Source organism: Labrus bergylta, chromosome 5 (genome assembly GCF_963930695.1).
Source record: "Labrus bergylta chromosome 5, fLabBer1.1, whole genome shotgun sequence".
Taxonomy (NCBI): Eukaryota; Metazoa; Chordata; class Actinopteri; order Labriformes; family Labridae; genus Labrus; species Labrus bergylta.
This window is the reverse complement of record NC_089199.1, coordinates 9,146,593-9,173,256: the sequence shown is the minus strand read 5'-3', so window position 1 is coordinate 9,173,256 and position 26,664 is coordinate 9,146,593. Positions and strand designations below refer to the sequence as shown.

Here is a 26,664-nt window from a genome sequence, read left to right as displayed (position 1 = left end):
TAGGAACCTATTTAATAAGTATTGGAACATGGCACAATTATTCTAAGCAGTCTTTGTACTGTTGTAATCCTGTACAAAGAGTTTACAGTTAGAGTTTAACCTGAATTAACAGTATGTCTCTACCACTTGACTGAACATAACACCAAAGCTATACATTTATTCACCTTAATCTCTGCTCTACTTTTTAGCAGGGTTCAGTTGAACAGGTCACGGAAGTGAACTTGAATACCTTTACCCAAGTTCTCGTTACAGCAATAAATAAATCAATGCTGACAAAATTGAAAAGAAACAAACATCTGGTATCAATGCTGTTAAAGACATCTTACAAGCCATTTCAATTATTCAGTTAGGCCTCGATTAAATGATTAAAAAGACTTTGTCTGTATATACCTGTACATAAGCAGATACACGTATAAAGCTAAAGCTAGAAAGCAAGTCACACAAGAAATGCAGAGAGAGATATTGGATATAGATGTAATAAAAGTTAAGTCTCACTTCTTTACCAAACGCTATGTTGTTGAGAGGGCAATCGCAAAACACGCTAATTAAACAGATTTATTTAAAAGAACTATATGAGAGCTGCAACATACTAACACATAGATGTATCTTTTGATTATTTTCCTGATTAAGAGACTATTTATTTAGTCTGCAAAGAGATTTGACAATGTCCAATTACTCGTGTTTATTGAGTCCAACTAAAAGTCCAAACCTAAAAGATATCCCAACAGCTTTACAGCATACCTTACAAAAGCAAAGCAAGATCACATTTAAGAAGCTGAGGCTGGCAAATTATTTCAGAGAAAGTGACTTCAGAGTTAAAATGATTATCAAAATAAAACAATAAACAAGTGCTCTTGAAGCTCATGGCTCAGGATTACTGAATGAGCAGGCAGAGGAAATGAACTACCTGCTAACACTGTTCATAGATGTGTGAAGCATCAAGAGTTTTGGTTCTTCAAAACACTTTTTACATTAAACTATTAGAGTGATGTAAGCCCTGCATATTAAAGTGCTTATAAGTGATGTTTACTTTTATTATAAAGTTGTTTCACCTATACTCTTAATTTAAATTGACAGGTTTGTGTCTTTTCTGTTGTGCCTAACAGTATAATTATGTCTGGTGCACTCACATCTGAGAGCACTGTCTGATGAACAATCACCACTTTTGAGGTAAAATAATAGCGTCTAATTATAGATACATTTTTGGGACAAGCTACAACAGCTATTAAACTTTCCTTTCTGTCAGGGTATGCATGTTAGGTCTGTGCAGACTTCTCAGAGAAAATAATGAAGCGCCTTCAATTAGCGTAACGAAGTGCTTCTGACGTCGCTATGCTTTCTATGAACAGGGCGGGAGGAGGAAGGCGAGAAAGGGGGAGGGCACCGAAGTTAGGGGGAAGCAAGTTTCAGGGGGTTTTTTTTGGGTTCAGTAGCAGCACGTGTGGAGAGGAGTGGTCTGGGACGGCAATGATGGAAACCTGGGAGACAGAATGGGAGGGAAGCGGGGCTCAGATTTCAGCCTGACAGGGGGTAAGGGGCCGGCCTGATATTTGGGAATATACGAAGATTCATTGAAGGCAGCCGGGACATAAAACTACAGCGTCAGGCCCGAAGTGGTCGGTGCTGAGTTTGTGCTGCAGGTCTGGGTCCTGCCGCTGGATTCCTCCATCCGTTTTTCTTTTTGGGAAGGGTAATTTCGAACGATTCGGCTTTTGTAACTTTTGGAACCACACACTAAATACTGAGAGAAGCCAACGCTACATTAATTCTCCCTAAAGGGCCCTGCATGTCTAATATTTAGACATGTTCAGCTTTATGGATTCCAGGACTCTACTGCTACTTGTAGCAGCCCAAGTTTGTCTATTAGCCGTGGTGAGATGTCAGGGGGAGGAGGACCGTAAGTGACACTTTTATTATACTTTACTACAATGAATAAAAGCTGCAATACGGTGCATATAGAGAGCGGATGCTATTCCACGTCAGATTACTCTGAAATAGGATTATCGTTAAGATATAAGCACCTGGACTTTGAACTGTTGAGCGATTGTTTTGGAGCTTGGAGCGATTTGGTTTTTCTCTCGCACCTTTTACGCGCAAAAAAGTTCATGAAATTTTGTATTATCTGTTGCATGAAAAGTTATCTTATGGTTATGGATCTTCTTTCTACCAAGAGTTGGATCTTTCGGTGTCTTTGGAGTTTGATAAAACTTAATTTATTAGAGTTGTGGACGTGCGTAAAAGTGGGACAGTGTTTACGCAAAATAACGCGCACAGAGAATGAGCCGTGTGATTTCTTACCTGTATGGAGTTTTTTTGTTTTTTTTTATTTAACAAATGTATTCATTCTCGTTGAGGGTTCTCATTCTCAGATATAGTTTTAAAATCACCTAGACACCGAATTTGATCCACTACCGTGGATCCTAATGTCTTATCCTCTACCTCCCCCTCCTTTCTCAGGTCAAGATGCTGGACACCTGTGGGTGCTTTAGGAGCCCTGACAGGCTCTTCTTTTAGCTGCAGATTCACTTACTATAGAGGGGGGAGAGGGGGAGGGGATGGGCAATAAGTGAGAGGTGGCCAGGCTCAAGGGCCTGTGGTGAAAAGTGTTCACATTCCTTTGCTGTCAGAGGGCATCCAGACAAATCCTGGCTTGTTGAGGCAGAAAGGTGTACGGATAACCAAGAATTGTGTTACTTTTTTTTGAGAGATCTTTTAATATTAGCCCCATCAAGAATGACATGGCCCTTGTGTTATTCTCTATACCTGCAGACTCTGTGCTCTCTCGCTCTCTCTCTCTCTCTCTCTCTCTCTCTCTCTCTCTCTCTCTCTCTCTCTCTCTCTCTCTCTCCCGCTCTCTCGACAGCTTTCTTGAAAAAAATTGGAGAATTCATCATAGTTATTGATTTTAGTATTCACCAGAGACAATTGAAATGGAAGGTACGCCAGTAGCAGAGGCCAGAAATAATGTTCCATATGATTTCAGCATTTCCATCTGCTTAAAAGATTAGCCATAAGCTGTGACAGTCAGCCCGGAGAGAGACAGAGCCAAGGTGCAAGAGAGAGAGGTGATTGGAAAAATATAAAACTGAGGGGACTTAGTTATTGTTATTCTGAAAGGTGCAGTCTTTTCAGGGCACAAAAAGTCAAGCCAACCAAGCTTTGAAAGCAAAGAAAATGTGTATTTTCTAGGAAGAAAGAGAAAAAGAGGGGTAAACTCGTGCCAAAGCAATTGCAAGTCTCAGGTTACCCTTTCAGAGAAATAGGCCCCTGGTTATAATGTGAGCCCTTCTTTCCTCAGCGTTTTCGCTGTGAGATGCTGAAGTGACAAAGAGGTCTGATTGTGACCCCAGTAAAGAAAGCTCAACGATCCTTAGTCACTCAGAGGGGACCAGGGTTAGTTTGGAGCCCAAGTGAGTGACCATTGATTGACAGAGGAAGGCCATGAAGCTCATCAGTCAGAAATAAGAGATGCACAAAAGTAACAAAAAGCAGTCAAAGAGTTTAGTCTACTATCCTCCAAGTACACCTGGGTTCACTTTACTATGTTCATTGTTCATTTGACTCCCTTGAAAAGCAGTATGGCTGCCAACACTCAAGAGAGGGGACTAACAAATTATCCTCAGTGATGAAAAGCCAGCTTTCTATCAGTCATACACAGAGGAGCTCTTGTCCCAGAGTATCAGTGGAGAATCTTTCATATCAGAGCCAGTGAAAAGACAGGTGCAGTCTTTTGACGGGCCTGAAACAGTAAATGTCAAACCTGCGAGGTATGTGCGTGAAAGCTGACCATTTTCTTTTTTTACCTTGTGTTTGAATTGGCATCTGATGCAGCTATGGCTTCCAGATGGGGGGTTTAAAATGTGCCCTATGTTTAAACAAGGCAGTAGTTTGTGAATTGCCGGCTCTGTCCCCTCTCCAGAAAGAGCTCATTCATTGCTGCGGGGGTCCGTTAGGTTACCTAGACTTAAGCAGTGCTCAAAGGTAAATATAGCTACTGTACTTACTCACACTCTGCACTCTGGACCCTCAGGCCTTTTCTTTTGGTGTGTTAACCACTTTCACCCATAAGGTGCAGGTTCAGCAGCTTCAATCAGAGCCTTTCTTTCAGCAGCTGTTGACTTTGAAGTGAGCTGCCAGACTGGAAAATGATCAGGGATATGGCTAATTACTGAGTTGATTGCTGAAACCAGGTACAGTACCTGTATTGAAACATGCCTCACCTCCATCACGTTCTGCTCGGTTCTCTTTGCCAAGTTGTGGTCTGAAAAAGAAAAAAAATCCAAACATTCTTCATGTACTGAATGCAAAGTCTGTCTCTGTTGCAGTAAATGAGGGTGTCTCCCGCAATGTAAACTCGCCCTATATTTAACTTGTCGAGGAATTCAGGCACATTGGCAGCTCCTGTGAAGTTAGTGGACATTTCCTGCAGGTGTCGCTCAGCCTCACTGTGATGTTACACTGCCACTCAGTGGCTAGTTGGAAGGTTGCATGCTTTTGTTTTCATTAAGTAGACTCAGTGTTGTTTATGTAGGGTGAATGATTTCACATGAATTTGTGTTTGTTTGTTTGTTTTTTAACTGGCAGTTAATGATATTGTGGCCTGCATTTCAGTCAAGATGTAGACTCCAATCAGAGGATAGAGCTAGGGCCCGGGATAGAAATGCTGGCTTTGGAAAGAGAAGTTGGGGTTTATGTAAGCTATAGTGTGACAATGATAAGTTGAAAAAGCTATTTGTGACAAAAAATAATTTGGTCAGACCTTCATTTCACTATTTTTTAAAGCAAAAAACCTTGCTGGTCCTTACATTCTGGAAAAAAATAATCTTTGAAAACAGAAGTATTTGAGATTGAAATGTAACTGTATCTACTGCAGCAAGCTATTTGCACACATCCCTTTGAGATACCAACATAGACACTTTGCATTTGCTATGACTATTTTGAGTCACCATTTTTGAAGAAAATAACAGAAAAAAACCTGACTGAAAATAAAGTTTAGTAGCAGCCCATACTTCTTTGTTCATTATTTACAGGGATGGTATTCACAAGTTAACATCTAGATGTGTAAATCTAGTCATCAATATCTTTCTGACCCACCATTGAGAAGTAGAAGACCACAGTTTATTTTGTGTTTGTATATCTGCCACTGCACACAACTGTAAATTCTAACCTGTCCAATAATATTTATTTCTATAGATATCAAATAAAATTTGTATATATGTAAAAACGTTTTTGGTTTATTTTTAATTTAGCTGAAAGATTTGCAGCACTGACATTGTGTTAACCCTTTGGAGCACCTGTTATTGCACTGTTTCCCACAACAACAAAACATTATGAAGGTTGCTCTGAATCTCAAAGATGTGTAAAGATTGACAATATATACGATAGTTGTTGTTTATAAATAACAAATTGCAGTGACTGCTATTCATACCTGATGCATAATCTTCTTTTTCCTCCCACGATCCACCTGCCCTGGCCTCTGTGTGTGTCCCTAACAATGGCCGCACACACAGAGGAGGATGGGACTAGCTGTGTACAGGACGGACAGCGTTATAGCGACAAGGATGTCTGGAAACCAGAGCCTTGTCGCATCTGTGTGTGTGACACTGGAATGGTCCTGTGTGATGAAATCCTCTGCGAGGAGCTAAAAGACTGCCCCAAACCTGAAATCCCATTTGGAGAGTGTTGCCCCATCTGTGCTGCTGACCCATCTCCACCCATCGGTCGTAATTTATTTATCTCCCACCTCTCATAAATAAATTACTCTGCATGATTGTGTTGTTTATTTTGGGGAAAAAATGAGAGTTTGGTATAAATCAAAGGTTGGTGTCAGGTGCAGATGAAACCTCTTTAATGCTTTAAATCAGGCTGTTTATGTGCCAACCTTTGATTTTAATACAATTCTCCATCCTCAAAACAAACAAATGATCAGAAATAAAAGCCAACAGTGACACATCTGAGCAGATTTCAGTGATATGCTACCAATCTGCCATTTTTCTATGGCTGGCTCACCTTGGCCCCATCTTGTTTGAATCATCTCTCCTTTGCTGAGTATGATGAAAACATGTGGGAGTCATTAAGGAAATACCTCAGTCAGGCAGACACAGCCTCGCATTTCTACTTGATATCCTCTCTGTGGATTTCTGCAGATCTGATGGCTAGAAAAACTGCGACACTCCACTGTGTCTTTTTTTGTTTTTTAAAGGAGCTTTTCACCAAATGGTCGCCTGATCTATAAGGAGCTTAGTGGCTCAGATCTTGGAAACATAAACAGAGTTGGCTGAGGAGCATTGATGAAATCAGAAGTGTCACTGTTTGCTGTAATGCATGCTTTTTGATTTAAATGCTTTGTAAGAAAAATGCCCTTCTTCCATTCAAGACAAAGTCTAGTGCTTTGAAAGCAGAATGTTACATTCAAACCAACATTTGTAGTTATACTACCTTTGCAGGGCTAGCTATCAAACCTCATATCTATCTCAAATTGACCAAAATGTGTCATGATCACAGAGTATTAGGTACTGAATGTTGCCAATAAATGTATTTCAGATTCATAATCTTGTTAACATTTTATTTTGGTTGGCTAGTTCTAGATTTCAATCACAATCTTGCTGGTTTTAGACCAAGCTTTTGGCTACCTGAATTGAGACAATACCTGACACTAGATAAGTATGGTAATTAGTGTGAAATGATGCAGAAAAACTAGAAGAAATATACGGTTTTGGCATTAGCACTGACAAGTGTGTATCATTCAGGCACTATTAGAAAACATCACATTTAATCTGAATGATACCCAGCTCAACCTTAATAATAATATGCAAACTTATACTGTATCAGTAATGCTACTGACCAGTGCTTTTAAGACAGCTTTGCAACTTTAAGATATCAAACCATGGCCTTTAACAAGATTTAAGGTTATTCCAATGCTGTTGCTTTCTTTTACCTCAAGCTGCTTTGCTTCTGCTTGGAGCTCTTAAGATGGTGATTCAACCAACACGTATTAATCCTAATGGGCTCTTTGGGAACTACATATAGTAATTTGGTGGTGGTATTAGCACACTAGTTTAGTTTAGGGAAGAGTAATTGTCTATCAGCACACATTGATTCTCTGGGTGTCTGTGAAATATTCAGTTTAACTCTGATTGGATTGTTTGTGTGCAATGCATTCGCTAACTGTGATGTGTTTCTCCCCTCTAATCCACCTGACCACAAAACAGGAGCACCCGGAGCCAAGGTGAGACACTGCATGACACTAAGATGCTCTGTCTGTGAGGATGTGTGTGTGTGTGTGTGTGTGTGTGTGTGTGTGTGTGTGTGTGTGTGTGAGTGTGATCAGGATTTCGCTGAGTGTGTGTTTGTGTGTAGATCTCAAGCACCTGCAGTTAAATGAGTATCAATCCAAGACAGATAGTGATGCACGGCCTGTTGTTTATGGATTTAGATCACCCTTTGATGCTGTATGGATGACGGTTATTCCACTCTAGACACTGTATGCTATATTTATGTGACTAATAATACTGAAGGGCTACTTATTATTTTGTCATTTCCCATCTACCTTATAATTGCTCATTTCCCATAAGTTGTGATACTGTATGTAGATGCTCTCTCAGGGACTTGGGTATTAACTTATCAGATATTTGAAAAACAGTTTGAATTTTTTGTTGTTGTTGTAATTTCAACATGTTTTTGTTTTTATTCTCTGTCCCTACAACATCAGGGTCAGAAAGGTGAACCCGGAGACATTACCGATGTAAGTTGACACCACACAGAACAAACAATATAACTTACATTTCTCGTTGTTGCTCTTTGCAATAGTTGATTTCTAACTTATTCTAGTGTTAGAAAATCTCCATTAGCACTTTGAGACATCTTGAAGGTGAATTCACAACATTTATTTTAATTAAAAGTATCAAAACTAAAACAGAAACATACACCATCTCAACCGAAAATGTTATTTAAGTGGACATTTGTACTCTGAGAAGTGGAATCTGCGACAGTATTTCTGTAAGATATTTTATTGTATAGGTATTGCTGTTGCATAATTGTGTTAGAGCCATAAATGTTGAGCACTTTAATGTGCAAAAGTGCATTACATTCAATCAACTCACCATATACAGTCTTGATCTGCAAAGTAACAATTAATGGAAGCTGCTAGAGTTACTCTATCTTCTCCCTGGATGTGGGTGTGCGCATGAAAACTACTGAAGGTACTCAGAGATATATCTGGAATAACTTCTTGTAATGAAATCAATGATGGACTAAACAACCTCACTGCCAGCAGGCCAGAAAAAGACAGACAGAGGCTGAAGGAGGCAGTCTGAGTGAGAGCAGGCAGCAGGTCTAGTAGCGCACTCATCAGGGAGACAGCCAAGCACAATAATGCCTCAATACACTCCTCCATAAAGACCCTCACAGGCCAGCAGAGAGAGAGAGAGAGAGAGATAGAGAGAGAGAAGAACACCCTGCTGCTGCACATGGAAATGCTTTACCCCTCTAAAGGGAATACAAGTCCATGACAGGAAATTAGAAGGCATTGTTTACTGTATGCTTCTTATAATGCTTCGCCCGAAGAGATTAGTAATTAACATCCCGCTCTGATGGGGGAAGATAATGTTTCCCCTGCCTCCAGTGTAGTGTGGCCTAAACATCACATCTGGTGAAGCTTTAGTACAGGTCCTATATGTAAAGAGACGAGTACAAAAGGTTGAAATTAACATTCAACAGACGATAACTGACATCTTTTCACTATTTCCTTTGCTTCCTTTGCTCAGGTTGTTGGACCAAGAGGACCAGCTGGCCCAATGGTATGCATAAATTACTTTACTTTACATTTATTTAGTATTTCCTTAATTTCAGCTTTTAAAATCTTTATGTGTGGAGAATTCCACGTAGAAAGAACCTTTATTTAGCTGTAAAAAGAGTTAAATTTATTGCCATCTGTTGTGACAGGAGAGCAAAATTGATATGACATAACAGTAGCAGAGTTCACAAGCTCCAGCTGCTTCTGAAATTCACATGCCCTGAGAAAACACCTGAGGTCACTGACTGCTTCACTGTATCCCGTTCACCAGGGCCCACCAGGAGAGCAAGGAAACCGAGGAGCGAGAGGAGATAAGGGAGAGAAGGTCAGTATGATTTTTTTTAAATCCCTAAGCTCTCCGATCTTGTCATTTTACCACTGAAAACTAGCCACAAACTTTTTTTTAAAGAGGTACAGTCTGTCCTACTGAACCCGATAGCTCTGGGTCTCTGCAGGCAGAGGTGGGTGGATGAGTGGGTGGGGTATCTGTTATAGCTTGCAAGTTTGCAGAATGGCCGCCTTTCATGGAGCGGCTCAGTCTAACTTGTCATGTGTCGTTTCCATTAGGGCTTAAGTCTGGATGCTTTAACAGATGTGGGACTGTGGGAGACTCATAATGTAAACGTCTGATTTCCCACACTGACTGAGCACGGCCACAGAGGGAGGGAGTGATGATGCTTTCATCAGGCTTTGATCATTCCATTATTGTAACATCTCTTAGATGTGATAAAGACTGTAGGCAAGGAGTTTACGCCGTGTAGTCGTCTTGTTTATGCAGATTAAAACACAATATGCACAGCGTTTTGGCTAGCAGAGGTAAAGAAGTGAAGCAGATATTCAAGTGTTCAACACATTCTTTGCTCAGGATCCCCTTGCAGGGTAATTTGTCACTACATGCACAGAGGAATGCCAGCTAGTCTGATTCTGATAAATCATCAGCATGCTCTTAAATCTGCATTTTGTTTTTAATTGTGTACTTGGAGATGGTGTTAGCGTTTGAGGTATTTTTTTTAGGAGTTTGGTAAACTTTAAACATCCAGAACTGAAAGACAAATGTCAGACTTGAATGATCAATATCAGGTGTAGTCCAGTTCCCTTCAGTGCAGTTTGGAGAAGGTTCAACTGAGCGTTAAATGTCTGTCAGCTGTATCTGATAAATGTGGTCCATTTGTGGATCATCTGCCAGCAAGTGTGTCATGATTTATGAAGTATTACTGAGCTGAAACACTGGCACACAAGCCTGAAATTAATCAATTGTGGCTTCTAATGATTATTTAAATGTATTCATACACAGCTTGAAAGCCCACAGTATTTGGCCTGGTGTGTTCAAAGTTAATTTGATAACAAGCTTTGAACAAATAGGAGGATTTTTGGACCAGATATGAATAGAAGCCTGTATTTGAGTGGAGGAAAATAGGAATTAAAGCCAGAATATTTATTAGGTCAGTTCGATATTTTATAAATCACAAAGGACCAATGGGTTCTTACACTTGAATGGTTCTAGCTTCTCAAATTGGAAAATGTGCTGTTTTTTGTGTGCTAAATTTGACAGATGAGTTGTTGGTTTTGGATTATACAACTTTGGGCATTTTTAAAGGCTGCATCATTTATTGGGTCATTTCATTTTCTTTATAAAACATACACTGATCATTCAAATCCAGAGTCTAGAAGTTCTGAGAAGTTCTCAAAATGACCTTACTTCCCAAATTATCATTCTTCATCATCAGTTTTATTTATCTTTATTCCTTGTTCTTTTTCAGGGAGGCTCTGGTCCCCGTGGCAGAGATGGTGAGCCTGGCACCCCTGGAAACCCTGGCCCCCCCGGACCTCCAGGACCTAATGGACCCCCTGGCCTTGGCGGAGTGAGTATTTCACAACAAGCAGGGCTTTAGCATTCACTGCAGACACAGGAGCTGACAGGCTGATGCAGGGCCAAGAATGGGTTCAGTCTGACTGCGTGGAATAAGTAGAGAGAATGGTGAAAATGGAGCGAGGAGAGAATCCAGGAGCACAAAAGATGTGGGAAATCTTTGGAGGAGGCAGAGGGACAACAGCGAGTAGATGCAGGGAGAAAGAATAGGTCGAATGCCTCTCATTCTTTAAGGAGAAAAGGAGGGAGGAGGTAGACTGAAGGGAGGAGGTGGGTGGGAGGGCAGGAGGTAGTGTGATAGACTTGGGAGGAGAGCTTTTTTTGGGAAGGGGGGGGACAAGGCCACTCTTTGTGTTGGCTAGAGATGAAAAGTGTTCTCATGCCCTCTGTCTCTCCTCTGTCTGCATCAGGAGTCAAATAATGAGCTCTGAAGTGACAATCTATTAAAATCTGATCCTGCTCCTGACAAAAGGACACAGCGTCCTCCAAACTCTATACATTTATGACAAAAGACTTGGCTTTGACATAAATACTTGAATTTTGTATTATGAAAACTGATACATTCCATGCAGTTTTACAGACGCCAACACCTGTATTGGAAATGCCTCCCATACTGGCTATAATGTGCCTGTAATAAAAATGCCTTAAAATACAGTACTAGCAAACACACTAGTGCATACAGAGATCAGATACCTCAATTGAAGTTTTGACCCAAAAAAATATATATTATTGTTGCAACTAGAAAATACAGTTCAAGAGCAGCAAAGATAACCAGTGCACTGCTAGCTTCTAACGTTAGCCAAAGCTAGCAAGATGTGAGCAAAACTTTTTTCAAATTACATATTTTAAGGCTGAATGCTGTTTCTGTTTGAAGGTCAGATCATTTTAACTGAAACGTAAAGAAGAGTAATGCAGTGTCTTGTTGAAAATCGATTTTTACCATATACTCAGGACAGCAGAAAAAGCTGCTAGCCAACCCGCTGCTAACGTTAGATTAGTTTGTTTCAAGGATTCCTCTGTGTAGCCTATTGAGTCATGCTACACAACAAATATAGCATTATCTCATAGCCATACAGGGTTAGTATACATTTTAAATAAAATGAATAACAGCTAGGTATATTATTTTATCGCCCTATTATCTTGTGGGTATATGCAAATATTCATGGCCATGTAAATCTGTAAAGGCAATGTAGATGAATCAGAAAAAGTTCTCTGTGTATAATAATCTTTGTGTTTCTTGATTATATTTTTAATAAAAAAAAATTCCTATGGTCTTTTTCAGAACTTTGCTGCTCAGATGGCCGGTGGTTTTGACGAGAAGTCGGGCGGTGCACAGATGGGTGTGATGCAAGGGCCAATGGTGAGCGAGTGATGATAGGACCTGCTGCTACCTCCATGTTCAATTTTTTTAATAGTCTGCTACATATTAAGCCACTCAGAAGCAACAATGTAGGAGGGGTCAGGTGATGACCACTGAAACTCCAAAACTAAAACTAGTTCCTGCATTATTTTTGTGGCTCTTCTTTTTACCTTCTGGAGGGGCACAATCAGTTCCCCTACATGAACCAAAGAATCACCGCTTGGTTATTAAATATGAAAACTTTGACATGGATGCCTCAACATCGTTTTTCACCCAGCGAGGACGTACCCTTGGAGGATTTAAATGACTCAAGGATGGGAGAAACTTGCTGTTTTCCCTCCTTTCTGAATGGTTTTTGGAAAAAACAAATGAAGAGAAGATAAAAGGTCGGCCCACCCAGTGCTGACAAAAAAGTTCTTGGTCCTGATGGAAAATAAACAACTCATATGGAGTACAGAGGGGGCATTCTGTGTATTGAGACAACAGCCATTGATTGTCAGCTGGTGAAAAACCACTGCTGCAGTGAGTTAGCTGGCATGGCGACCAGCCGAGTTCTGAGCGAGGAGCGCACTGGGAGCTATTTTGTTCTTTTGAGAGCCAAAGAGAGGCTTGGCAGCATCTCAGCCCAGCTGAGGTTTGAGACACAGGGAGGGGGGGGAGACAGGAGTGAGCTGAAGTTGATCAGATCCTCACAGCCAGCAGCAGTATTTGCGGCTTCGCTCCTTCTAGCTGTCCCTCCATATGTCTGTCTCGCCTTAATACTGGATCCTTTCTGAAGTCGGTCATGTTTATTTTGGCCTTTTCCAGCCTGCAGAGCAGTGAAAGAACAGACTGGACTGAAATATTAAAGCAAAGTCAAGCTTTTAACCCTTCATATACTTCCTCAGCGCGTCCCTGACCCCTATCATACCCCTGCAATTTAAACACTGAAATGTATGCACACACATTCATGAATGCACACATATTCACATTGGGCAAAAACCACACGATTCATGCAGGTATAGAGCCTCATTGATGCTAGTTTCTATCAGCTGTGGCAGAGGGCCCCACAACCACTGAAAGGTGACTTTCATTCGCTGCTAATGCTCTTCTGTGCTGCCCTGTGACATTTTCTCTGGCTGCCGACACTCATTTTTTCAGCCATCATGCTTAACTGTTAGTTTTATAGAAGGAAGCTTATTGAAAGGATTATGTTTCTATCCAATAGGAAAGCAGTCACAGGCAGTCCAAATCAAGCCTTTTTTCCACGTAAGAACTCTGAGTTTTGTGGATTATTGAAACGACCTCCTTTTGTCCGTCCAACAGCTGTTTTTCTTTGAGTATGTGCGTTTCTGTGTGTGATAGAGAGGCAGACAGAGGGGAAAAAAGGCAAATGGGATTTGGTCTTAAACTTCCTCTGAATGTGATTTTCTCCTTTAGAGCAGCGATGCATGACGTTCAAACTGAAGTCACTATGCCATGTGTGACTTCAGACCGAGGCTCTCGCAGAGCAGATTAACGTTCAGTCAGAGAGAATTAAGCTGGCAAAGCCTCACCTCCTGTTTTGATGCCTTAAATCGGACATTTAAACGATGAAACATTCCACTAAAGCCCAACACTTCAGTATAGCATTGTTGATTTATTTTCATATCAAAGTGTCAGAAGTCATGTTGAGTTCAGGCACTCATCCTACAGGAGTACATCACTTCGGCAGGGCGAGGGAAACCCAGCTGAATTAAGAGGAGAAGAAGTTCTGAATGCCACTGAGGAATTTCAAACGATTTATGGATTTGACAAGTAGAGCTGATGAGTTTTGTGAAGCTTTAGGGCAAAGCAGGTGTTTTTTTTTCTTCTTCTACAGGTTCAGATAGAATTCAAGTGAACAAAAAAAGAATCCTCTTCCCTCAAAATCCACTTATAGAACGAGAAATAATTGAAAATGATCATGCGCTTGTCTGTTTTATGTGTTTTTATCTTTGTTGATCGAAGATATGATTATGTGTCCTTCTCCTGATGTTATGTCTCCTCTTCCCCTAAGGGCCCCATGGGTCCCAGAGGACCACCTGGCCCCTCCGGATCACCCGTAAGTACCTCCTGCACACCACAGACAGCGCATAAGCCGGGTGCACCCGCACACTTCATATCCTGTGTTCAGTCACAGACAGGATCCTGTCAGGCTAAATCTCATAATTGTGATGTACATGATGCCACACTGATGCTTCCCCTGAGTTTCTTTTATAAAAAAAAACAAGGGCCCTGAATTGACCCCCGACTTCACAAACACAAACAGGGCGAGCGTACAACAGCTGACGGAGATTAATGTTTACACACAGCCTTCTTTGAAATACCAGTGTCCGGGAAAAGTCTGTGGCTTACGTCCCTCAGCTGCAGGCTCCAGGGCTTTTTGCTAACAAGAACATGCTGCAGAACACCTGACAATTTAGCTTCCACACTGACTACCTGTCTTACACTCGTGAACACACACACTCAGACCCCACCTTTTCCTGCTCTTAACTGCAACCAAGCTTAACCGACATGAAGCCCTCCCAGACTGAAAAAAAAAAGCTTTTAAGATGCAGCTAATGCCAGCTAACATGCCTCAACGTGATGGTTTAATCACCTCAAGCCCTTTTGGAGCAACCTATTTTCTTCTTAAACACCTTTAAGTGCTTTTAAATAGCACTCAAACAGAGAAGACTGTCAAAAGAGCGGGCATGACATTTGTGTGGAAGTAGTGTCGTTATTAAAAGGTGCAGTATGTTACACAGATAAACACAACGCTGCATAATGCACAAAAGTATTTTACTAGAGTGTTGGTGTAGATATGCTCAGTACTTCTGCAGGTGCATATGCAACAGATTTAACTAAATGTGTATACAGACAGTATTCACCCTGTACTGCAATATAAACAGTTTTATTCTAAACAGTAAATAATAAAGAAAAGCATTTCACAAGCAAAAAAACCTAAAACGTTGTATACCATAATAAACCTGTACAGTAGGTTGATTGTTACATAACAGTTGGCATAGAAGAGTGGTTGCAAATGCAGATTCTTATCATCACTTGATCTGATGGTTAATTTTGTTAATTCATAGATTATTAATAGATTTTTTTTTTGCTCTGTTAAATATAAGAAAACAGCCAAACAAGAAATGGCAATGATGTTAAAAAAACTTACATATAAAACCAGATTATTTTGTCCAAACAGCACCACAGAACCCAAAATATTACAATTATGATCAAAGGAAATAATGACAGGCAGCCATTTTGCTTTTGAGAAGATTGATTGAATTATTTTTGGGAATATTTTCTCTTCAGATTTAGCTGAGTCTTTAAAATAATAGTATCATTAAACTGTATCTCTCTTCTTCCTACATCACAGGGCCCACAAGGTTTCCAAGGCAACCCAGGAGAGGCTGGAGAGCCTGGACAAGCTGTAAGTACCCCACAGAGTAGCAGTCCTACTCCAAAGTCCACACTGCATGAAAGTATTCCCACTGTATCCTAATAAACTCCTTTCCTTTATTTATCTCTGTATTAACTGGCTGCTCTCTCATGTCTTCTGGACTTTTAAAAGTTTCAACAATATTAAGGCAAATTAAAACTGAATAAGTCATTCACACTGTATGTGTTCCTCACTTCAGCTTGTAGAGACCTCAGCTGATATTTCTCACTGTAGCTATATGACATTTCCATACAGCTCTAATACCTTTCCTGGCTCACTGCTAACTTCTTTATTCTTCTTTGTTTCACCAGCCAGCTCCTTTAATTTCAACATAAACAACCCACCCTGGTCAATGTTAAACACTAGTGTCTCAAACACCAGTCTGTGTGAAACAAAGCATGGTACTGAAATGGCCTTCCACTTTTGTACTGTACTTCGTGTGAAGCAGTTTTGCAACATTTTCTTGTGATTTTTTTCTCCTTTATTCAACCATCTTCTTTCTTACTACCTCTCATGTTCGTAAAACCTCTCCTGCTACTTTATCTCCCTCTCTTTTCCAAACTTTCTGTTTTCAATACCCCTTCTTTTAATGATCCCCCTCTCTTACCCTTCCTGTAGTTTACCCCCTGACTAACCTCTTACAAAGCGTCTAGAAATGAGACCCCTCACCCTCCCCTGTCCTTCCCGATCCTCAGCAGGTAGAGCATGCAGGGTCTCCACACCACTGTGTTAATCTGCTCCTGTGGAGCTCAGCTATGCACGCCTCTTCTCTTTTAGTAGAGTTCCAGCACATCATTATGTGCGATTAAAATCAAGCTACCTTCCAGAAGATAAGTCGACAGCTCGGAAGGGTCACCATGTCGGCAAAGTGTTTGTGAAGGCCAGAGATCGTATAGCCTTAGAAAGCTCAGTGAGTTAGAGGTACTTAAGTTCGAGTCCTCCATCAGAGTAGAAAATTACCAACAAGATGCTTTTAGTAAGCTTGATCAGAGGAGGAATGTATATATGTCTAAAAGCATCCATTCTTTGTTAATTGTTTCATTTAGAATTAGGTCTACAGAGTTGTTGTTTGTCGTGTCTGTGGTTATAACAGAGAAAAGGTGACAGAAAGGTCATTTAGATGGAAAATAGGGACAAAACCAGACATTTAAATCCACATAAAGTGAGAGAGAACCTGGCAGACAGAAAGAGACTAAGACGGAAACATCTGCTCTCTGTACTTAGGGTTTTGGAAAAGGATATTGAAGTATTTGTTCCATCTTTTTGGCCTAATCGTACCTATAAAACCTGCTAATTATGACCTCTTCTCATTGAAAACATTTTCATTACTGTGAAACTCCTGATATTGTCAGTCCATGTCCTCAATCAGGGTAGGTAATTAAAAACAAGATGCTTTTTTCAGCAGTTATTTCAGATAGGAAATGTATCTTGATATGTCACCCTTGGTATTGCAAGTCCGTGTTTAGATAAACTAACACTTACATTATCTCTCCTGTTGAATCAAGATGTACGACTAACAGAGAAAGATGAAAGATCATTTAAATGGGGAAAAAAATAGAGAACATGACGCATGTACACAGAGCTGAAATGTCCTTACAGATATAGAAAAAAGATGGAAACATCCACACATCATGCTAAAGATTATATATATTGACATCTAATTATTTGTTCCATCTTTTCCTGATTCTGATCTCTTCATATAGAAATATTCCGTCAAAAAGATGTAATATATTGTCGTTATTGTTTCCAGTTAGTAAATACTTTAAGGGCTTTTATACAAAGACATTGTCATTTATAAAATAGTCAGAGTTAATTTGTATCATATCAGCAAGAGAATATCAGGCTGGTTCATGTTTGATTTAGTGTTAAAAGCATTATCAGTGTGTCTTATGCACTTCAAATGATTATTTCACTCATGGGTTGTCAGAGCTTGTTGTGAACCTGATGTAAAGCAGGAGATGTTTGGAACCAGAGTCAAAACTGGGTTAGGGTTAGGGTGTTGCTTCCCTCTGTTGGTCATGAATGGAAACTCTGTCTCACCTTTGTTTGTTTGTCTTTGTTAATAGGGGCCCATGGGTCCTCGTGGCCCCTCCGGACCTTCTGGAAAACCTGGAGATGACGTAAGTGTCTCCATCACAACTTCATAAAACTGTTAAAAACAACAAATCAGGAGTGATACACATTGCAGTTTAGCTACTGTCCTCATATTACACCAATACGCCTATTCTGGGTGTATGCTGTAAACATCTCTGCTGAAGGTTGTCTGAGTTCAGCCAGAGAACAACAAGATGTGGCTTCTTCTGACTCAGCATCACTTTTTTGTCATTTGCTATTGATTTCAAGGATGCTAAAAAAAAAAGGTATATACATTTTATCATTGTAACAAGACATACATGTATTACTGGTCTCTGTTAGCTCTTCATGTAAAATAACTCAGTGAAATTATTTTTGCTTGCCGCTCCGCCATTTTTTTTCTCAGTTATCTTCAAAATCTTGTTTGTCTTTCAACGCCATAATGACCCCATATTTACTAAACATATCAGACATAAATACAACTTTTGTGTTTTGTACTTGGTTATTTTAAGCAATCACAGGTATATTGACATAAAGGATTATATCTTTGACATCATTTATTGGAGCTTACTTTACTTGAAAAATAATACTCAATTAACCAAGGCTAAACACCTGATCATTAAATATGTTAAAATATCTTTTTTGTTTTTATCATCTTCCTGAAAATCTACTACAAATGTCTGTACATGACACACAGCTCGTATACACATGTAATTCCCACTTTTAGCCACATGATGGCAGCAAACATTACATATCACAATGTGCCCACTAGGGGGTGCTCACACTCATTCAGATACAGTCATAGACTGTAAATATTAGGATACAGTACAATACTTTTACATAAAAGGAGTGTCAACATGAAATTCATGATTTAACACATTTTTTTAAATATTTTTGTTCTATTTCTGTTTTAGGGTGAGGCTGGCAAACCTGGCAAAGGAGGCGATCGTGGACCATCTGGACCTCAGGTGAGATACCTCAGGCTTTTCATTGATTCGCTCTTTTTTTAATGGCTAAACAGTTAGCTTAATGAGACTCTCTTTTGATAGGCTGTTCTTTTCTAATATTCGTGGGGGTTTTTGTGTCATATCATAGATTAAAGTGGTTTCTTTGGCTGTACTTAAACTGATTTGTTGGAGCCACAAATTCTTTAACTGATCTTTTTTTATGAACTTCTATTGCATTTATAGCAGTGCTTTCACTTCAGATTCATGTATTTAACTCAGTTTGACAGGGTATCTTTACCTTTCACTTTATATTGAGGATACAAATAAATCAGTGTTCACCATAACTGATGGTACTGATGGCTTATTGTATAAACAGAGATTTTTATCAGAGTTTAAATTGGTTGATTACTTTAATAATAACAATATCATTTAAAATGGTGTCATTCGTATGCTTGTTGAGCCATGCAGAAGAGCTGTCTAATATTAGTATCAGGTTGGACTTGACTCTTGATTTCAAAAGATAAATCCAGCAGCATAATAGAAAAACAGATTTAAAAGGTTTGGAGTCTTTTGATGTGTGGCTCACATCTGTCCGAAGCCTCTGGATTTACACAGAGGGGAAAAAAAGTATTCACTGCAGCATTTATTATACTCTTATTATTCTGTTCTCACCCCATTATATATTTATGTCCTTCATGCGTTATGTTTCCTGCTGCATCACAGGGAGCTCGTGGATTCCCAGGAACTCCTGGCCTGCCTGGCATCAAGGGACACAGAGTGAGTGTTTGTTGACTAATCAGGATTTTCAGGAAACGTAAGTGTTTTGTTTTTCTGATGGTGTTGTTATTGTTTCACTAACATTGCACCATCTCTCTCTGCCCTTTGTTTTAGGGTTATTCAGGTCTTGATGGAGCTAAGGGAGAGACTGGAGCTGTTGGATCTAAGGTGGGAGTTTAGACCTTATTATCTATTGAACAAAGACACCACAGCACTATTTGTTTATGTACCTCTACATGGTAGCCCAAGTAAAGTAGATACATCAAAGCAAAACACAACAGTAAGCCTTGGTATGAGGAGATTATTCATTGATCGATAATTAATCACTTCAACAAACAATTTCAGCCCCAAGAAGAATAAAGTTAACTTTGATTTAAAGGAACTCAGTGTTTTGTTTAAGGTTGTATCGCCATGCTAACATCTAAAAAACATGAATATCTAAAATTTGTAAATTGTTCTTCTTTTTAGGGTGAGGCTGGTGCTCCTGGAGAGAATGGAGCCCCAGGACCAATGGTGTGTATCTCTCGACATTACAACAGAAAAAAAGATGCACAAATCAAGTCAATTTTGTAATAATAAACCCATGATCCTTCTCAGGGACCTCGCGGTCTGCCTGGTGAGAGAGGCCGCCCTGGACCCAGTGGAGTCGCTGTGAGTTTCACCTTTCTTTTGCAAGCTTCGTATCTGATTCACAACAGATGGATTCGATGCTTTACTTTTCTTATCAGTGTCTACTTCAGAGTTACTGTGGACAGATTACATTGTTATCAGAGTCAGTACAAGAAACAGGCTTATTGCCCAAAAGTTGGCCTCAAGGTGGTAGTGCATGACAGTCAAATTATAAAATACAAGAGACATTTTGGGTTTAAATATGCCTGAAGATCTGTAGTTTTAAAGCTTTGGTGATTTTCAAGACTGATCATTGAAATAACAGATTTCAAACATGTTGTGTTGAAAAGTAGTCAAGTATCGAAAATGTTGGCAACATCAATGTGTCGTGTTCAAATTCCAAGTTTCAAATCTTTCAAACAAAGGCACTTGTTGATAACTATCACTCAGAGGCGTTAACCTCAATGTGTCGGGTGTAATCTCTTAATCCTCTGTGCTTTTTGTCAGATTTCACTTGTTTTTGTAAAGTACTTCTATCCTGGTTTTAATGAGGGATTAGGGGCAAAGACTCTGTTGCCATGTGCTGATAATGATGTTGTTTATTCAGGGAGCACGTGGAAATGATGGCCTGCCTGGTCCTGCTGGTCCCCCAGTAAGTTTCATTTAAGTCTCATTTAATTCATTTGAATCGTTTTATTGTCATCATTTAGTTTAAGTCAGACATACTGTAGCCAAAATGCATTCCCACTTCTCCACTCACAACTCCCTGTACTATCTTTAAGTCTGAACTTGGACGTGTCAGTGATTAATAGCTGAGCTGACAGACTGTCTTTCCTCTCTGTAGGGCCCTGTCGGACCCTCTGGAGCTCCAGGCTTCCCTGGCTCACCTGGTTCAAAGGTAAGTCACACGTAACCTTACAAATACCCTCAACTCTGTTTTTTCTTTCATCTCTGTTCTTTACCATCGCAAAGTGAACATATAAAACGTTGTCTTCTTATTTCTCTCTGAGAGAATGTAGACCAGTATGATTAAACCTCCACCCTAACTTTGGACTCATTCTCCTGGAAATAAAAAAGCAAATATCCCAGAAAATAGTGACACACACAGCTTAGGGAGGGTGTTGTGGAGACAAGTTGAAATGCTTAAGTGAAATCAGAGCAGGCAGCTCTGCATTGAAAGAGCTTTAAGACTCCATCTGTGTGGAAAATTAGGGAGGAGGGAGTTTTGAAGCTTTTTCTCCCCCTCTCTCTGACTGCCTTTTTCTTATTTTCTCCCTCTGCTTTGAGTCTGATTTATTCCTTGTGCATGGCAGACAGGCCCAGCTCTGTGCTTGAGGGCCCAGCACCGGTGGAGGTTTGCTTTCTTCTCCCAGCCCCCTTGATAGTTCGGTAAATCTTTGAGGAATTACAAGCGGAGTATCGTTTTACTAAATCCAGGAGTTTCCCTTCAAGGAATCAAAGCAGACTAGGCTTCAGATGTGACAATGTGCGTCCGTGTGTGTATTTATGTATCATATCGTCTTACATCCATTTACACCTAAAGCCAGTCTGCAGGAGAGTCTGTGAACCTTTTTGCATTAATGTGTTTTTTTGTGCGACTTTAAGATATTCTTCGAAGTTCCCCACGGAGAGGAGGAATGTCAGAACTCTCATATTACATTTTTTTGCCAATGTACCTTCATGAGCCCGCCTGAGAGCTCATTAAATACAGCCTGGTTCTCTTCGTTTTCCTCTCAGAACCTAATAAGAAAAGCTTTAAAAAGAACTGAAGACTCACAAAATAAAAAGCTAGCAAGACTAAAACAACACAATTATCTGAACCTCTGCTCAATAAACTGTGCTCCTGGAGTGAAAGGGTCAAACTGAAACAACTTTTACCCAATTATTAATAACAGCGGCACTATGGCCACTAAACTGCTGGGAATTGTTACCATAACTAAGAAAAGATCTTCCTCCTTTATTCCCCCTTTTCACAAGAGTGTCAGAGCCATTTAATTCAAATAGTGTGTCATCATATTCACAAACACAAGTTCTATAAGGTTATACTACTGTGATAACATTTTGAAGCCGCAAAAACATCACTAGAAAAGAGGAAACATGGCATAAACTAACATATTTCATCACAACAAGACATCACAGCGCATATCCACCAGCAACCAGAGACAAATGAATTCAGCAACCAAATGAATATGACACATTAATACCAAACACTTTATGTAGGTAGCCCAGGAGATCAGAAATTAGCAGCCAATAGTAGAGGCTGAGTGAGAAAAGGATACCATTTGCATTAAAAAGCACACAAACTCAGTCAAAGCAGAACTTGCACTCGTATCTGTATGTTAGCCTAATCAAGGAGCAAACAGCCCAACTTTAGACTGTAGCGTCCCAAAGCTCTCTACACTTTCAAGACAACCCAGTTTCAGGTACAGAAACACACTGCGGTGGTTGATATGTGTTTAACCTTATCTTAATCTGCTGAAAGTGGCATTTGAGGGGGTGAAAATGCGAGAATGGTGCAGGGAGTTGTGGTCGTAGCGTTAAATATTGATTGTTTTAACACAGTTCAGCTTCTGATCAGTCGTCATAGAGATGGCTAAAACGTCTTGTGTGTAGTGTTAGCATACATGTGTTTTTAGCTATATGATAAACACAGCAACATTGAACCATAGACTGCATTGAACACCTGTAACATTTTAAATATCCCGCCTACGGTCAGGACGGGGCGTGTGTGACGCGTGTTTTTGTTAGTACCTGTCACTCTCATTGGACGCCAGCAAAGCAACAGACTTAAGACATTATTTATAAATTCGTTGGCTAACACTGAAACTTTGCTTAGGCCTACAGGTTTATTTTCTAAATCACTATCCGAGTTTACTACCCCTGCTCTTATGCATTCTGGACATTCTTTCACTTTATTTTTCCACTTTCATCTGTATCCTTGAGAGTTTATTTAAAATTATCAGATAAATGCACCTTTGACGTAACACATTCCTTAGCAAGGATTTTTAACTCTTTCCTTGACTCTTTCCTTGACTTGGTGAAAAAATACATGAAGCCCTCTGGCAGCATAATGGCTCTTTTCTGTAGTATTTTTTTCCCCAAAAAAGTATTTGCCTACATATTGCTTTAATATTATCCCGCTTCTTTCTCCTGTGTATCAAACCAGGGAGAAGCAGGTCCTACTGGTGCTCGTGGACCTGAGGGTGCTCAGGGACCCCGTGGAGAGTCTGGCACTCCTGGATCATCCGGACCTTCTGGTGCATCCGTAAGTATACTTACGTCAAGCAAAACATTTCTTAAAAATAATTACCAGTTCTTATTATCAACTTAGTTGCATGATGGAAAACATTTTGAAGTAGTTTAATTAGATGTCTCAGTAGTTTATCTGATTTGATTGTAGACTGCAAATGGCAACATGAATGTTTACTGAACCAGGACTCATTTTTCAGAACATTCACTTGTTATTTTCCTTTTTTTTCCCTGCAGGGTAACCCTGGTACTGATGGTATCCCCGGATCCAAAGGATCAGCTGTAAGTTAAATTCTGTATATTAAACTGCACACCATTAATTTCCCTATTTACTGCACAGTAGAAGTGCTGGTTTCCTCAAACACCTAGTTTAAGACTTGATCTAGCATGTAAAATGTTGATGTCTTACATGTCATGTGTCTCACTCTTCCTTTTCCTGTAGGGTGCTCCTGGTATTGCTGGTGCTCCTGGTTTCCCTGGACCTCGTGGGCCACCCGGGCCTCAGGGAGCAACTGGACCCCTCGGGCCCAAAGGAACATCTGTATGTACTCACTGAGTTCATTAATATCAACTGTGATAGAAGCTTTCATTAGAGTTGAGTTACCTGGAAATGGTTCTTGTCCAATTGTGTCACAACATTGTAGTGTTATTTCATGCTGCAAATATTAACATGGCACAGAAAAATGATAACAACCTGCTGTTTCCTCGCTCTTTAGGGAGACCCCGGTATTCCAGGGTTCAAGGGAGAGGCTGGACCCAAAGGAGAAATTGTAAGTTTTGTTTTTACTACATTCCCTGATTGTCACCTTTTTACCTAACTCCAATCATTATTGTAAACTGACCACATGGTACTTAACCTAATAATGAATTTTGATAACAATCTCGTTTAAGATCAATGAGGTCAACAATACCTCATGCGAAACTCTGAATTTAGCAAAAAGTATTTCTCCGGGTACTTATGTTGTGTTAGAAATACAAAACACATAAACACAAAGTAAGGAACTTTTCCTGATGAAACCGGTTTCATCACATTCATCTTTACATGTGCAACAGTCTTTTTTTTTTTTTTACTTATTATTATTTCTTTCTTCCTGCCTGTAATAACTTGATTTGTTACGGGTGTGTTCTCCAGGGACCAGCTGGTCTTCAGGGAGTTACTGGCCCACAGGGAGAAGAAGGAAAGAGAGGACCCCGTGGTGAGCCCGGTGCTGCTGGACCACTTGGACCTCCTGGAGAGAGAGTGAGTCACTTTGAATTGTTTGAAACAAGTTTTCTGAATATTCCTACATCTACGACTGTCATATTCCTATGGTGTACATTTACTTACACACAGCAAAGGCTGTAATTGATGAAACAGCCATAATGCTAAGGGATGATTGAGTATTTTGTCTCACATCATTTGTATGCAAAAACATTTAGTTATTGCTAAATGTGGGATGAATAACATGGGATTGTTAACTACACTTTTGGAGATATTTTTTTTAAGAGTCAAACAGTTTCAATGTTTTTTTTAAAGGATCATTTCTTAAAATAAAAACAAAAACTTGAAATGTTCACTGTTCCTTCTATTGTTTGGCATCAGATCAGAACCTGTTTGAGGAGTACTCAGAGATTCACTGACTCATCTATTGAAATCATAAGACTGACTCTAACTTTGTGTTGTCTGTGTAGGGATCACCTGGTAACCGTGGTTTCCCTGGTCAAGATGGTCTAGCTGGTCCCAAGGTGAGTAACATCACAGTCGCAATCAAAACCAAGATCACTATTATAAAGCTGTAGGAACAGAAAATCTGCCCTGATATAGAACATAAGCAAGCTTGCTTTCAGACAATATAGATCTGGCAAAATTAAATAAGAAATATAGTACTGTGAAAGTTAGTTATGAAAGTTAAATAACTAAAATGATTAGTCACAACTTCTCTTTAGTGAATGGGGCATATACAAGAAAAATAAAGCACTGATATCATTTTAAATATCACACTGAGCATCCTATTGGATCTGTGAGCATTTTACTGTATCTGTGTCCCTCTATTTTTTTTTTACCTTGTATGTGTTTAATCAGTTGTGTAGATATTTCTAATAAACAGCAGAGAGTGAAGTTCAGAAGCATTCCTGTTTCTTCATGATCTACCATGTCTACCAAATGACCACAAGATGGCAGCAGAGCTCAAAAACCTCAGTGACCTACATGTCCTTTATTGAAAAAGCCAGCATCTCATTTAACATTATCTTCCTCACACAATCTCATTTATACCAAAATGAATCTGTCAGACTTTAATCTTCCATCTGCACCAGGTCAATGAAACTCCCCCACACTATTTCAAGAGAAACTTATTTCCTCTGAGCTTCAAGAATTGAAGTCTCCTTTTACCTATGGACTTAGTGATCAAACTGTATTAATCTCTCTCTATTTCTCTCCCTCTCTCTCTCTCTCTCTCTCTCTCTCTCCTCTCACAGGGAGCCCCTGGTGAGCGTGGACCTGCTGGTGCCAGTGGTCCCAAGGGTGCAAACGGTGACCCTGGACGCCCTGGAGAGTCTGGTCTACCTGGTGCCAGAGTAAGAACTGTCCTTTGCTTTAAAATCAGAAATCTGGATATTTGTAACTTGCACAAACATGAAACAGAAATAATAGATGGCTTCCATTTAAGATAAATGCTTTTTGACTTTTATACTTGTCAGAGTTACTGTGTGTCATTACTGGTTATCGTCAATACCATGCATACAACATCAGATGTAATAAATTCTTTCAAGTTGCACAACGTAAGTGAAGATAATACATTTTGACAATTTTGACAAAAATCTAGGTTAAAATAAGGATTTTTCCTGAGCTTTTGGATGACTTTTTTTTCTCAGCTGACCACATTTTTGTATTCCAATAATGTGCTTTGAAACTGTACAATATCTAGATAGGGCCAGTTTAGCTTAAATAATAATAAAAAAAAGACTTAAAGGGTATATAGACTGATTAAGTTTTTAACTGATGGTTTATGGTGAAGTATGTCTGATTAGCTTCTTTGTTTCCACACGTTCAAATATCTTTCATTTGCAAACCCCAACCAATGCCAATCCAAGACATGCTTGAGTCTATCTATGAGCCTGTGATGATTGTTGTGGACCTTCTTTGAAGCTTTCACTCTTTAAAATATAAAGTAGTTCTCCCCAGGACCTGTAAACAGACTTTGATGTGTGTAAATAGCTTCCTTTCTCAATTTGAACTCTTTAAATCCAAGCTGAGATAACCCCGCAGACTTCAGAAAGCGCCTCCGCAACAACAGAAAAGAAGACGTGCAGCCTCCCCATGAGGAATGAGATGACCTTTGTGTCCAATTTGATGAGTTACCCTTTTAGTTCACTCTTTATCTCAAAAAACAATTTTGGAGACACATGAAGTTCCCCAGACAAGTAGCTGCTCATATATGTGTGTCGTGAACCTGTTGACACCAGCAGCCTGAGGTGTGCTATTATTCACATTTTACTTCTTAGTCATTTTCATCAGTAGGTGTTGAACTGTTACTTGCTGCACACAAGGACAATCTCAGGTGTACATTCAATTTCCCAGAG

The 26,664-nt window shown here is 39.7% G+C and overlaps 1 protein-coding gene across 2 annotated transcripts in view; it reads left to right on the top strand.

The window, feature by feature from the left end:
- The first annotated feature begins 1,579 nt into the window (after nt 1-1,579).
- Nucleotides 1,580-26,664, top strand: part of col2a1b (collagen, type II, alpha 1b) — a 47,977-nt gene continuing 22,892 nt past the window's right edge. The window contains exons 1-25 of one of the 2 annotated variants that reach the window (XM_020636732.3): nt 1,580-1,897; nt 5,511-5,720; nt 7,212-7,228; nt 7,712-7,744; nt 8,766-8,798; nt 9,066-9,119; nt 10,555-10,656; nt 11,947-12,024; nt 14,042-14,086; nt 15,386-15,439; nt 17,515-17,568; nt 18,436-18,489; nt 19,192-19,245; nt 19,360-19,413; nt 19,714-19,758; nt 19,843-19,896; nt 20,462-20,506; nt 20,699-20,752; nt 23,021-23,119; nt 23,341-23,385; nt 23,546-23,644; nt 23,820-23,873; nt 24,236-24,343; nt 24,775-24,828; nt 25,561-25,659. In XM_020636732.3, coding sequence (XP_020492388.1) covers nt 1,804-1,897; nt 5,511-5,720; nt 7,212-7,228; nt 7,712-7,744; nt 8,766-8,798; nt 9,066-9,119; nt 10,555-10,656; nt 11,947-12,024; nt 14,042-14,086; nt 15,386-15,439; nt 17,515-17,568; nt 18,436-18,489; nt 19,192-19,245; nt 19,360-19,413; nt 19,714-19,758; nt 19,843-19,896; nt 20,462-20,506; nt 20,699-20,752; nt 23,021-23,119; nt 23,341-23,385; nt 23,546-23,644; nt 23,820-23,873; nt 24,236-24,343; nt 24,775-24,828; nt 25,561-25,659 — 1,692 coding nt within the window. In that variant the 5' untranslated portion in view covers nt 1,580-1,803. The remainder of the gene's footprint in view (nt 1,898-5,510; nt 5,721-7,211; nt 7,229-7,711; nt 7,745-8,765; nt 8,799-9,065; nt 9,120-10,554; nt 10,657-11,946; nt 12,025-14,041; nt 14,087-15,385; nt 15,440-17,514; nt 17,569-18,435; nt 18,490-19,191; nt 19,246-19,359; nt 19,414-19,713; nt 19,759-19,842; nt 19,897-20,461; nt 20,507-20,698; nt 20,753-23,020; nt 23,120-23,340; nt 23,386-23,545; nt 23,645-23,819; nt 23,874-24,235; nt 24,344-24,774; nt 24,829-25,560; nt 25,660-26,664) is intronic. The other variant, XM_065954687.1, reaches the window with a different exon arrangement.